This window comes from Lethenteron reissneri, chromosome 21, assembly GCF_015708825.2.
Source record: "Lethenteron reissneri isolate LAM-NWPU_2019-01 chromosome 21, ASM1570882v1, whole genome shotgun sequence".
NCBI classification, from domain to species: domain Eukaryota; kingdom Metazoa; phylum Chordata; class Hyperoartia; order Petromyzontiformes; family Petromyzontidae; genus Lethenteron; species Lethenteron reissneri.
The window spans coordinates 11,599,563-11,613,733 of record NC_083799.1 but is presented as its reverse complement, the minus strand read 5'-3'; the positions used below and the strand labels follow the sequence as shown (position 1 = coordinate 11,613,733).

The window sequence follows — 14,171 nt, the reverse complement described above, 5'->3', positions numbered from 1 at the left end:
CGAAGGGCATGCTCCAGCAGTGAATTGACAAAAGGTCTGTCTGTACGTGTACTTACCGCAGACTGTGACCCATTCAGTAAACCGCAGTGGTGACGTTGCTTATTGAGGTAGTACTTTGGCACTTTCGTTACTTCATTTTTGGGGGGGAGGCCTGAAACTGAGTGAAATGACCTTGGAAAGACGTATCGCCTGAACAAGCCTGCAATGGTTAAGAGAGCAAGCCGCCTTGGTGTCTCGATGTACCGTGCCAGAGAAAGAGTCAGTTCTCCCGATTCAAGGGCCTCGGGTTCAAAGCCCACGGGATATGAAACATTATAATAAGTAAATGTAGTAACTGCCGTCGTCTCTTTGGGCCAGAAAGCCACTCATAAAAATTACATCTCACAATCACTGTGGTACCGCAGAGAAGATTGGAAAGCAGCCAGGCGGTAAGCCGGCACAAGCAATTGCCAAAGCTCTGCAGTCCTCTATATATATGAAGATGTTTTCAGCAAATCATTTCCTACATTTATACAAGCAGAGAAAACCAATACGTGTGAGGAGGCAACGCTCTATCCCATACAGATGGGTGAGACGATATGAATCCACACGTTTCCTGAGAAGCCAGGGTATGGCACCTCCTGAACGCCTACAGGAAATGAGCTTTGTAACATTAAGTGTGGTGATTCAGCAAACCTCGTACGCCTCGACAGCACTGGATTACAGGCCACGTACGCAACCAATTGCCGCCACCGCCGCCGCACCACCCTTACATTCCTTCTCAATGCCCTATGAGCCCACAAGTGCCTATTTTTCGCCTCACGGTTTCAACTTACTCCGATTATAAGAAAAGTTGTTCCTAAAAAAATGTGAAACCGGTGACTAATGGTTTTGGGTATTAAAAGTTTGGCGCAGCAGAGGGCAACCAGGACACCCTCACGGGCTGGCAGACAGAGCAGAAATTACATCTGTGCTGCATGGCCCCATTCAGCTCTACGAGGAGCTTCACGGTTGAGATAGGAGACTGCAAAAAAAAAAAATAGATAGCCAGTGATTCTAAAACGTATATTCATAAGTGAAGTTGTTAAAAAAAAATCTATTTGGGGTGGCACTTCATAGGTGGTCCCTGAGTCAGCGGAGTCGATGTAATGTATCATAACCATGGTCGTAATAATAATTTTGATTACTTAGAGCGCCTCTCACAGTGTCCCAAGGTGCCGTGCGTGAAGAGCACGAAGGTAATAAAGAAGGAACAAAGCGAATTAGAGGACAACTGCTTTTAAAAACATCAGTGTAGTGTGTGTCTAGTTTGTTGCCCTTCCACCTCCGGTTAGCAACGGTTGGCTACGTACGGTGCGAAAGAAATTGAGCATACACACGTTGCATACTTAAAAATAGCAACACTGTCACGGAGTGCCTGACCTTCAGCACACAACCTGGACGGGGGTGGGTGGGGGGGACACCACAGTAAAATATCCATTGCAGGAGTGGTCACCGAGTGGTAGTCAATGTATCAACCCCGTTGGGATGATGGACTGAGCGAATCTCCCCCCAACTAGGATTTGATCTGGTAACCTTCCGATCGCGAGCAAAACGTTCCGACTGCAGCGTCGCCTGCCCAGATCATTGCACCCTTTCCAATGGGCCAAGGCTACACACCATACGTTGCAGGCATTGCACACGCGGTACGCGCTATCAGCCCCCCATGCAATAAAAACAAGCCAACACGCCAACAACGCGCACATCTCATGCATTTCAAGCCCAGAAACCGATGACCGTCACCGATGCCCTTTAGGCCGAGCCACCCGCACACACACAGCTGCACGCGCATGACTCACACACACAAACGTAACCCAAACGACATCACCAGGCCCTTGGTAACACGGTCCGGTGCCTTACCATTTGCCGCCTCTATATCGGTCTCTAGTGGTGCCATCGGGTGAATCTCACTCGCTGACACATTCCCAACGCTTGCCCAGCCCTGTGTGCAGTTGTGCAAATGCCATTTGACCAAATCACCTGGAATGCGATTGATCTCGTCAAATCTCGGAGGCTAAGCATGCCTGAGCCTGGAGAGTGCTTGGATGGGCGGCCACCCTCTACAATTAGGTTGTCATAGGGCCAGCGGTGCTACGTGGTGGGCAGCAGAGGGCAGCGCAGCAAAATCCATCTTCTTACTGCGATGCTCACCGCCTTCATCAACGACCATTGGATGGTGGGGTGAACTATTGTGAAATAACCCCCACGTCATAGGGAGGTCCTCATCTAGCAGTAAATTGGCAAGCACGGCTGTGCATATGTAGTGTTCAACACGCAGGCACACACTTTTACTTAACAACTTCACGCGACCACGGGGAGAGAGACATGCAAACTCCGAATATACAGGCGCCAGGGGTCCGGATCGAACCCATGAACTACTGTATACCAGGTGAGGTCATTAACATCTCGCCATACCTTCTTGGTTCTTTCGGTAAAGTCACGTAGAAGGGAAGTAATAAAATAATAAAAATAAAACATAATAAAATAATTGTCACGACGTTTCGGCCACAACGCAGGCAGCCGTCCTCAGGTGAAGAATGAGGACGGCTGCTTGCGTTGTGGCCGAAACGTCGTGAGAATTATTTTATTATGTTCTCTTTTTATTATTTTATTACTTCCCTTCTACGTGACTTTACCGAAAGAACCAAGAAGATGAATCCCTGCAGTCACGAAAGCTTTAAATCGAAATCTCGCCATACCTTGCCCGTGTTGCCTTGGCGGAGGTATTCGTATCGTGAGATGTCTCTCTGTAAGCGCATCGACTTGAGCAGCTGGTCCTGACCTCCCTGCAACATCTGCGCCACTCAACCAGCAGAGAGCCAACACACAAATCCACAGTCAGCGGCTACGCGCGCCTCGGTCAAACCCGCCACAGAAATTGCCCGTTTCGCCAATTCGACGTTAAAAACGTCGGGAGCGTGCTCATGCAGTTTCGCGAAGCACGAAGCGGCTAAATCCTCAACGCGCATTCGTGAAGAACACGCAAACACACAAACAAGGAGTTCGCAAATAACGGGCGACGTTTTCAGGCAATGGGCCCTCTTTCGTGGGAATTCCCAAAACGTCTATCGTTATGAGCGGGTTTTCCTCTTCGGTTCAGCACCATCGCCAAATGTGTTCGGTTGCGGTTGTTGTTTTTCATTCAGGAAAGGGGACAACTCCGGGGAATGTAGGCGTTCAATGTGCAAGTGGAATAACACGTAATAGAATATAAACAACACGTAAATGAGGTCCGCCTCATGGCATCGGAACTTAACGTTTATGACGCAAACGAGGTGGAGACTATGAAACCGCCTGTGAGTTGGCGCACCCCAGGCCTCTGTCTTGATAATAATCGAGACGTTGCGACGACGGCGAAAGGGGGACCGTCATCTTCTTCGTCGAACCGCTGTGCCCCCAACTTGTGGCCGTTTACATTTAAATTTTAAAATTAATAAAAAGTAAAATAAAATTTTAATTTAATTAAAATTTTACTTTTATAAATTTTAATTTTTTACCTACGTGACTTTACCGAAAAAACCTAAGAATATGAATCCTTGCAGTCACGAAAGCTTCAAATCTAGAATTTAATTTTAGTCCACGAGCCTGAGTGCACGTCCCTTGCTGGACAAGTGCTTTGCAGCAGCATTTGTTTAAAAATATACCCGTAAAAACAAAGTTTTTCACTATAAATCCTTTATATGCGTGGCATCGGGGCGGCTAGAGTCCTCTCGTCCTCTGGCTTGAGATGGCTGCCACCTATGGGTCAGATGATAGCCTGCCAGCATTAAGCAATTGGTAAATAAATAAATAAAAAAATCCCCTAAACAGTGTAAAATTTGGAGAAAAAAATTCACGAAAATTAATTGTCACGCACAACGAGTCTGTGTGCAAAATGTCAGCTCGATTGGATCACGGGAAGTGGGTTAAAAAACGACCGAAAGATTTGCACGGTCGTAAGCAAGCAAGCACGCAAGCAAGCAAGTGAACTTAATATAAAGGATTTAATAAGTATAACCCGTAAAAACAAAGTTTTTCACTCTAAATCCTTTATATGCGTGGCGGCTAGAGTCCTCTCGTCCTCTGGCTTGAGATGGCTGCCACCTATGGGTCAGATGATTGTCTGCAGTATTAAACAATTGGTAATTAAATATAATATTTTTGTGCTATAAAGTGTAAAATTTTTGAAAAAAATTTTCACGAACATTAATTGTCACGCACAACGAGTCTGTGTGGAAAATGTCAACTCGATTGGATCATGGGAAGTGGGTTAAAAAACGACCGAAAGATTTACACGGTCGTAAGCAAGCAAGCAAGCACGCAAGCAAGCAAGCAAGCGAACTTAATATAAAGGATTTAAAAAGCAGGCCGCAACTCGGGACCCAGTTTCAACTCCCACAGACTCATCAGCGGAGTGACGTCTGTTATATGCGAATATATTAAAAGGTGAGAACAAAAACAAGCTTGCAGAGGGGGCGACTAGAACGTGTAGTTATTCAAGTTTTTTTTCTTCCAAGTTTCATTTATTAGGTATAGCCCTGTGAGCCATGCAGCTCTTAATTCGAGAGCAACCGCAACAAACTAAATGTGAACAGAGAACATCTTAAAGCGACGACGCGCAACAGAAACACTGAGAGTAGGCCATCGTGTAAGCAATACCTGGTAAAAGGAGTGGAAGTTGCGCTCCCCCGACTGCTGGAAGATCACCCGGGACTGGAAACACAACGAGGAGGCGATGACACGACACACGAGCATGAGGTCACAACAACAACAACAACAGCAGACCGGGTCAATAGCTCCACTAATCACCAGCCACACCCCCCCCACCACCACACCAACCTGAGAACCTCCCAGCCTGCCAACCCCGGGTGTTGAATTCACTGTCGTAATTCGATGGGAAATCAATTATTGTGTGAACATTGTGCTGAATGATGTCCCATGGGCCAGGGCAAAATATTTGTACTACTTAAAGTTAGTGGTACCAATTTATTCACACGGCTACTACCAGTGAACTGTTGATAACCCACTCATTTCAAATAGTCATCGCGCAATTCACTATTGCTGTCCACGTAAAATAATTGTCACCACGAACCTTATGCCACCTCGGGTGGTACCGACGAATTAAATAACTGATCTGGGCTCATTGACTAACAGGAGGAACCCACGTGGCTACAGAGGCAATGTGAAATTATTAAACACAAACACACAAACTGGCAAAAAAACACAATCAACGTTGCAAACTCGAGAATCGACATCCATCGATGCATGAACACAACGTTTCACTTGTACATTTCAGCTCCATCTCCAGTTACAGTCTCCCCCCCCCCCCCCCCCCCACGTCTTGCCCCCCACTTTCACGGTACACGGGCTTCTCTAACCACGTGTAACATAGACCCCCCCCCCATTCATGTGCAGACTGGGCGCTTCTGGATACAGCCACTGCACGTGTCGTTTGGCAGACACAAGCACGCAACTGTGTAACGAGTTCCTGAGGCTTAAGGTTGCGTTGTTGCTGGAATTTACTAGGTCCGGATTTTATTTTTTTTGGCAGGTGAGAATTAACAAAGGAGCCCCATGTACGAAGTTGCCAACGCCGCCAACAACACAGGCTGGCTACATATGTGTGCCGGCCTTAATAGGCGCTCGCTAACACCGCCCTCTGGTGTGCCGTGCCGGCCTTAATTGGCCCTCGCTAACAGCGATGAGTCTCACTCTGCGCTTTAAACTTCGGAAGTCTGAGTGTGACTGCTGGCCACGGCTGATATCCATACCTGTCCTGGGTGCCATTCACCCTTCACCCAGCTGCACTGACCAGCATGGTGAAGTATGGTCAAACATCCCCTACAACCGAAAAGGTATGGAGGAGGCCTTCATCCAGCAGCGGATTGATGAAGGGTTCTCTAAGTAATAGCAGCAATTGCCACATTAGTCCGTCAAGCTATACAGGGGATCTTTGTCTTTGGGGGTCTTCAGGACTGTGCGATGATCTTCAAAACCACACAGACCTTGCCACTTATCAATGGCCCAGAATATAACCTGAATCAACTTGTCAAATACAAGGAGTGGCAACAGTCAGGAGCCATGCGTCTCCATGGTAAGGGAGAGCAGACGCACTTCTCAATCCATCTCACGCACATTGGACATTTCTCAACACGACCACGTAAATCTTACGCTACACTCAGCCCGTATTTTCAATAAAAAATTACAATTTCTTGCACACAGCGCGGTGATTCTAAAATTGCAACAGTTTCTGAACTTTGCCTCTGACCCCCTCCCCCCGCCTGCTGGAAACGGTCTGCTTGTACACATGCTGTGTGTGCACGCCCGTGTGTGTGTGTGTCAACAAAACTCAGAACACACCACCTTGGCAAACACCTCGCGAAAACGCAGCGAAAACCAAGCTCTAAACATTTTAAATAAAATATAAACTGCAGACCTCCATGGCAACACAGCTATATATGGCATTCAGTTTGGGGTTTACGGTTGCATCATCAACCACAAGATTGCTCAACCTCCCACAGCGGCGGGCGTGTAGTGCCTACAAAACGGCATTAGATAATTGCGCACCTTGTGCCAAACGGCGGCTTTTGCTGCGATGCTGTTAGGCTGAGTATTTCTTTTTAAGAAAACAAAAAAGCGGTCGGGAGCCGGGGAGAAAAAAAAAACATTTTAATGCTTTTAACGACAACAACTACGAGTTGGAGAACCACGAGTCGATTGAGCGGTGCAGCAATGGCAATGTCTGACCTTAAAAGCCATAACTCTGGTCCCGTCGCGACTGCAGTGACGGTGCGCAATAAAAACGGCGCTTAGTGTCAAGGATTTAAAAGTTCCCCGGCATGGGAAGGAGCGGGGTAGACAGTGAAGGTCACTTGTTATTTACTTAAACAGAGGTGGCGTTGCCTCGGTATGACCTCTAACTAGAAGAACACTGATGTATGTAGCTCACCTGCCCGTGTATATTTAAGCGACAGACGCAGGCATACCGTACAGGCAACACCCTGCTGTCCCTTCGGCAGCACTAAAGCCACAATGGACGGACGAATGGATAAACAGACAGATAGAGGAAAGGACGGACGGACAGAAGGACAGACCAACAGGGGGACGGGCAGACAGACCAAGTTTCAAGTTTCATTTATTAGGTATAGCCCTGTGAGCCATGCGGCTCTTAACTTGTTGGACGGATGCAATTGACAGATTTCACCATCATGATAGAACTGATGTACAATGCCATCACGGCAGGCTACGACAACATTCTGAATGACTTTGCTGCAAGCACCTTCCCTCGTGTGTACGTGTGCCAAGAGGCCAGAGGGGCGCGACGACAGGAAGAGCCGCAAACGCCCGTCTCAGCTCGAGTGAGAGTCACAATCCCTGTGTCCCGCGCCTACGATCAACACAGCTGGCCGCTCAAGATCCGCGTGCGACATTCGCAAAAGTAGGCCATTGTGTGCCTGAGCGGCAAGGGGCGTGGCACCTTCTCCAGCAGGTAGTTGTTGATGTGCCCTCCCACCGGGTCGCCCTTGAAGTCGAAGTTGATATCCATGTACTTGCCGAAGCGGCTCGAGTTGTCGTTGCGGTTCGTCTTGGCGTTGCCGAAAGCTTCCAGCACGCAGTTCGACTTGAGCAGGATATTCTTAACCCTGGACACGTGGCATCCACCGTTAAAAAATCTGTTTTTGGGGTTTGTTTTCTTTTCAGATAATTGTTTTTCATTATTTATCTTCCTCTTTGGTTTGCCTCGAGGAAATCAAACTTGAACCGTGTGATGAATGTCAGCACGATCAGAAATTACATTTTTTATAACTTGTTTTCCTAAACGAGACGGCTGCTATTTTAACATGCATTAAACAACTTCTAAACCAAGCTCATGTTGTGTCGTTATTTAGGATTCAGACACGGATAATCTCAGCATGAAAAATGCAACCATGGCGGACCAGGCATTTGTAAACACACTGGTCCAAATTCGAGCTATGGGCCATTATTTTTGTTCTATTTAAGTGGGTTGCACAAAAAACTGTATATTAGCAAAATTTGCGATGTGACGTATTAGCGTGATTTTGCTGTCCGATATCATTGGCCCATTTGGGGTTGGATCTTTGGGGCTGCCGAATATGCAAACTTAATTTCCAACTGAGAGCGTAAATAAGCAATGAAGCGTATACATCATAGGTAATAAAATATTTTCATAAAAAAACTAAAATTTACATACTTTTTTACTCTGATCACATTTGCAATGTCCCCGCACAAGACCAGCCAACCATCCTTCAGAATAGACCAGGCCAACTGGGCATTTGCCCGGACTGCCCTGTGGTCGCGCTACATTACTATATTTGACCAATTCCACGAATGATAGTTTGACTTCTTGTGGAAGGAAACTTTAGAGCACCTGGAGAAATCGCCACTGCCATCTCCTAACCACACCTCTCAGTCCCACGCCTACAACACCCGGCAATCCATGGGTGATCATCCAAGTGAGGTTTAGAGTGACTTGGCCATGGAAAACCTGTAAATTGCGACGATAATGGCAATGATTAACACGTAGGCTTTCGCGACCAATATTATTCATAATTAACGTTTTTGAGTTTAGATCGCGTTATTTATAAATGTGTCGTAACCCTCCACCACCCGACACGGCCAATCAGTAAAAAAGTGTCACGTTGACAAAAGACAAATAGTTCACTGCTTTAGCCCTGCTGGATTCAATTACCAGCGAAACGTCGTACTCAAATTGTAAATGTTGTGGTTTCACGCTTCAACACACCGGTGGGCTAAAGCAGTGAACTATTTGTCTTTTGTCAACGTGACACTTTTTTACTGATTGGCCGTGTCGGGTGGTGGAGGGTTACGACACATTTATAAATAACGCGATCTAAACCCAAAAACGTTGATTATGAATGGCAATGACGTGTGGTCTTTTGTTCGGACATGCACAGAAAGTCAGGTGGCTTAACGCTGCCCGGCATAGCTGACCTCTCGACCTCCTGCCTCTGGCTGGGGTTGGTGATGGCGGCGATGTACTGCATGATGAGCTTGCTGGCCTCCGTCTTCCCCGCCCCGCTCTCTCCTGCCAACCGGCACGCAGAAAACGCACGGCATCACGAACAACGGCAAGAACAGCAGCAGCCGCGGCAGGCATGGCAGGGGTGGAGTGGGGGGGGCGGTGGGCTGGAGGGGGGGGAGGCACTCACTACCGTCGCCGAGCTGGCTGCTGCGTCGACCCTGAACTGAACCAAAAATCAAAACAAACTCAAGAGAAAAGGGGAAATGTCTATGTTACGTTCGAGTGTGCTGTACACCACTTAAAACCAACAATCTCCCAATCTGCCCCACGCATCCACTGCTATTTACTGTGGCTCTGTGAGTTACACTGCATGCGCTGGCACCAACAAAGTTTTAGTTGAATACTTAAAAAAAAAAATTTAAACGAAGAAAATACCAGGCCAACTTACCCGAACCCAAAACAAGGGCTACAAGAGTTGAGTGTCGTATGCAGAGCACTGTTAACCAGTGGCCAGTTACACAGCACTTCAAGTTAAACTTTCCATTAGTCAGTTACAGAAAGAAAACATAACACATTGAAGGAGATATGACTAAACTAAACTGTTGTTATTTTACCAGCTAAAGCCCAGTGAGCTATTAGTTCTATATCACAAACGACCTGGCCACAAATGATAGCTCAACGAAGTGAATTATCGCGTGGGAATTTATAGTAGCCAAATACTCTAAAACCATGTTTCTAAATTTGGAGGGAAGAACCAGAGGACCCGGAGAAAAATCTCACACAATGACGGGAAGAGCATGCAAACTCCAAATATACAGCAGCAGGCGTCAGGGTCGGGATCAAACCCACGACCTCCTGTGTACCAAGCGGAGTAGTTAACATCTTGTCACCATGGCACCCTGTGACACAGGATGTGTCATTCCACTGGTACAGGCCGTGTTAATACGTAGCTGGACCTGTAATAGTTAAACTTGTTCATAATTGCCACCGAATCTCACACTCAAGTAACATGCATTGACTCACGTACAAAAGAATAGATTATTTAACAGCATTAATATTATATCAGTTTAACACGTAGGCTTTCGCGACCAGTAAAAAATGTGTCACGTTTACTGATTGGCCGTGTCAGGTGGTGGAGGGTTGCGACACATTTAGAATAACGCGATCTAACCCAAAAACCTTCATCATTAATTAATATTACGTGTAATGTGTATGTTAATTGTACATTGAGACGAACAGAGCAAACAAAACACGACAGGGTAATATCAAGAAACAAGTAACGAAAACATAAAAAAGAGCCAAAAAAGATCACGTGATACTGAATCTGCGGAGGGTCTCTGGCACACTGGTTACTGCATTGCACAATGAAGCTGGTGACCTGAGTTCGATTCTTGGCCACGGCTAACATCAGTGGCGAGTCATCACCGAGCAGGTCCTCGTAGACTTGTTATAGGTTTCGTTTACTCGCGGTTTTCATTGCAGCGTCGGTGAGTGGTGAGATGTTAACTACCTCACCTGGTATTCAAAAGGTCGTGGGTTCGATCCCGACTCTGATGCCTGTATGTTTGGAGTTTGCATGCCTCTTTCGCTGTGGTCGCGTGGATCTTTCCCTCCATATTTAGAAACATGCGTTCAGAGTATTTGGCTGCTTTAAGTATGTATGTATGTTGAACTTCTTTTTGCACTGTACGTGGAAAACCATGATAATCGGAGGTGTGGGGGAAGGACAATAAACTAAACACAAAAAACAGCATTTAAGAAATTTGTTTTCAATCGAGATTTAAAAGTGCATAGCTCCAGTGGCTTCCAAATATAAATTTCCACGTGACGAGAAGTCACTTCGTTGAGCCATCATTTGTGATGGCCAGGTCGCTTCTGAATAAATAAGCTTTCTAACTCAGTGGGCCTTACCTCGTAAAATAAAACCTTTAATTTTTATATACAGTAAAACGTGGATGCCCTGGAAACCGAACAAAATTCGGAGGTCGAACGGGCAATCGCGACTTGAAAGAACCTGTACGGCTGAGACGCGTATGGCCAGCGTGCATGACGCTTGCCCAGACAAAGGTTTTTCCACCTCCTCCTCCTCACCACCTTCCACTCAAGCCATCAACTCTCCTTACTACAGGTAAAGTGAAGTTCAATGTTCATTAATTTCATTTATTCCATATATGTATTCATTTATTCCATTTATTTATTGTGTTTCTTGTTTATGTAATGATTTTAAGCATGTAATTACTGTGAACTTCGTGTAAAAATGCTTTATAATGAGAGATTCCTTGTGCCTGGAACCAATTCATGTCATTTACATTAATTCTTATGGGGAAAATTAATTCGGTGTTCGAACAAATCGGTGTTCGAATGGCCTTCTGGAACGCATTAAGTTCGATCTCCGGGGTACCACTGTCTATAGAGTTTTATTAGTGTCGACCATGAGTGTAGTTGTTTAGTTTAACAGTGGCGGGCGGCACGTCGTGCGAACGCACCCGAGATGACGATGCAGGTGTCCTTGCTGCGCCGTTTCATGGCCTTGTAGGCGGCGTCGGCGATCGCGTAGAGGTGGGGCGGCCGCTCGTACAGCTCGCGCCCCTTGTAGCTCTCCACCACCTGGGGGCCGTAGATGTTGAGCTGCTTGTACGGGTTCACGGACACCACCACCTCGCCGATGTACGTGTAGATGCGCCCCTTCTCGAACCTGACGGCGACGACGTGGCGAGAGACGCAAACAACCGTTGGTTTTTACATTACACGTGTACCGTGGTCTGTTTCTTTTTCATTTTCAGTTTTATTCCAATCATCGTATCACGAAATGTATGTGTGTTGAACCTCTTATGTAGCCAACCACGCTCATCGAAGGTGCGGGCGGAAGGACAACAAACTAAACTCTCACAGAGCAGCGTGCATCACATCGGTCAGGGAACAGCCCGCAGAAGGAGGTACCATAGAACTCCTTCCGGGATACCATAGAGCAGGGGGGTGTGTGACGCCTATTCCTCCGGCGGGATACACATTTGTTGAAACCACCCCTACTTTAAAATAATCTCTTTCATTCACACACTATCATCCGACCATGTCCATCTCAGTGCTCGCTGAGCTGCATTGGCTTGCGGTTGCTGAACGAATATGTTATAAGGTCGTGCTCATTACACACCACAATACCTCGCTGATCTCGTCAAGGAACCTAAACCACCACGCGAACTCCGATCATCCTGGCAGCAGCGGCTTTTCGCTAGACATCGAACAAACACGGTCATCGCATCGCGCGCTTTCAGATGCGCTTCTGCAGCCGTCAGAAACACTCTTCCTTCCGATATTAGTGTAACGAGAGAGCGCCACCTAAGGGACGACGAAGGGCTGCACAGGCACTGCTGGGTTACTCGTGTCCAATCAGAGGGCAGGGTTCCATCTGGGCCAAAGGTAATGGGCGGAGCTCGTGAGTACGTTCGGGAAGCGTCGAGAAGGTTCTACGAGGGGCGTGGCTAGAGGCGCCGAGAGCAATATGAGGAGAGGCAGTGAGAGGACTCGGGGTCGGTGTGGGAAGCCTGGAGTCCGGACTGCATCTTCGCCGACCTCGTCTCGCCACCGGCCACGTGGTGACCTCCGCCGGCGAAGCCCTCTCTACTCCCCGCGCGCCGCAGGCCAGCGGCGAGCGTGAGAGAGAGACGCGCCGCAACGGAGGACGAGGGAGCGCGCGCATTACGGCGGACAGAGAGGGCGCGGAACCATCCGGGAAGAGAGCGCAGAGCTGTGCAGTAATTGTTAATAAAAAGACACTAGTCTCAAGTCGTCGTGGAAGTGCTTTGTTACATAAGGAAGCCACTGGAGCTATGCACTTTTAAATCTAGACTGACAACTAATTTCTTGAAAACTGCTTTTTGTGTTTAGTTTATTGTCCTTCCCTCGCACCTCCGATTAGCACTGTTGGCTACGTACAGTGCGAAAGAAGTTCAACGCACAGACATAGAGGGTGCTGGACTTTCCCACATGTCCAACCCCTGCGACAGGTTCTTTGAGCAGCTGTCAAATTTTGTAAGCTGGAAATGCCAAATTAAGTTACAACCCAACGAGCCTTTTGGCGTCATCTGGTCCAACCCATGTGAGACTAGGCTCGAAGGAAAGCTGTCTCGGGTGTGGACCAATCAACTTCAAGGACAGTGCACATTATCAGAGTTATGTCTTTTGTTTGTATTTTTGACTGCAGGTATTGCGGTCTATGCAAACATGACTCCTTGCAAAAAGGTGTCAGTTTTGTTGCCAGATAGAAGGGTAAAGAACCAATTATCATATTTTTACTGGCAAATGAGGTCCCCATAGTGTAGATGCTTGCCCCGAGCTCTCATACTCTGATGGTGCATTGTCCTTGAGTTGTGCGCCTTTTGGCGTCATCTGGTCCAACCCATATGAGACTAGGCTCGAAGGAAAGCTGTCTCGGGTGTGGACCAATCAACTTCAAGGACAGTGCACATTATCAGAGTTATGTCTTTTGTTTGTATTTTTGACTGCAGGTATTGCGGTCTATGCAAACATGACTCCTTGCAAAAAGGTGTCAGTTTTGTTGCCAGATAGAAGGGTAAAGAACCAATTAACCCAACGATGATTTTTTTTTTTGTTATTGTTCTAAGAACCCAGTTTACCAACAAGCTCCTGAAATTCATATTAATGCCCAGAGACCCAGCGCCGCCAGCTGAGTTCTCTGACACCTGACCCACCCAACCGCCCCAAACACATTTAACTTTGTAACTTAAATAATGAGTTTCTAATGCACCTCTGTATTTCGATGAGTGCCATTTATTCCAATAAAATGTTGTTCGGGAACATAAATGTTTAAAAAGGTGTATATATAATTCCGAATCACGAATTCTACTCACAGGATTCAGATGTATGAAGTATGTTCGTCATATTTTGTGGAATACATGAATTTAAGGAAATGGAACATTTGTTTTACACTGGAATAAGCTACGTCACAGACTGTAACCAATCACAGACAGTTAGAATCAGGCCGATACTAAAATCAACGTGACGCCAGGAGTGGTCGTTGAAAGATAACAACTTTGTTATGAGAATGGTAAAACTTTACTCAACTTATACGTACACATAAAAAAGGCATTTTTATAAGGTGAGTAACGTTTTACCATTTATATTTGAATAAGTTACATATCCAGCTGCTTAG

The 14,171-nt window shown here is 46.6% G+C and overlaps 1 protein-coding gene across 1 annotated transcript in view; it reads right to left on the bottom strand.

Annotated features, from left to right (window-relative positions):
• MYO1D (myosin ID) overlaps positions 1-14,171 on the bottom strand; it is a 133,508-nt gene that overhangs the window by 86,958 nt on the left and 32,379 nt on the right. The window contains exons 2-6 of the mRNA XM_061555817.1: positions 11,488-11,696; positions 8,971-9,064; positions 7,475-7,640; positions 4,657-4,710; positions 2,718-2,813 (exon numbers count right to left, since the gene is read on the bottom strand). Coding sequence (XP_061411801.1) covers positions 2,718-2,813; positions 4,657-4,710; positions 7,475-7,640; positions 8,971-9,064; positions 11,488-11,696 — 619 coding nt within the window. The remainder of the gene's footprint in view (positions 1-2,717; positions 2,814-4,656; positions 4,711-7,474; positions 7,641-8,970; positions 9,065-11,487; positions 11,697-14,171) is intronic.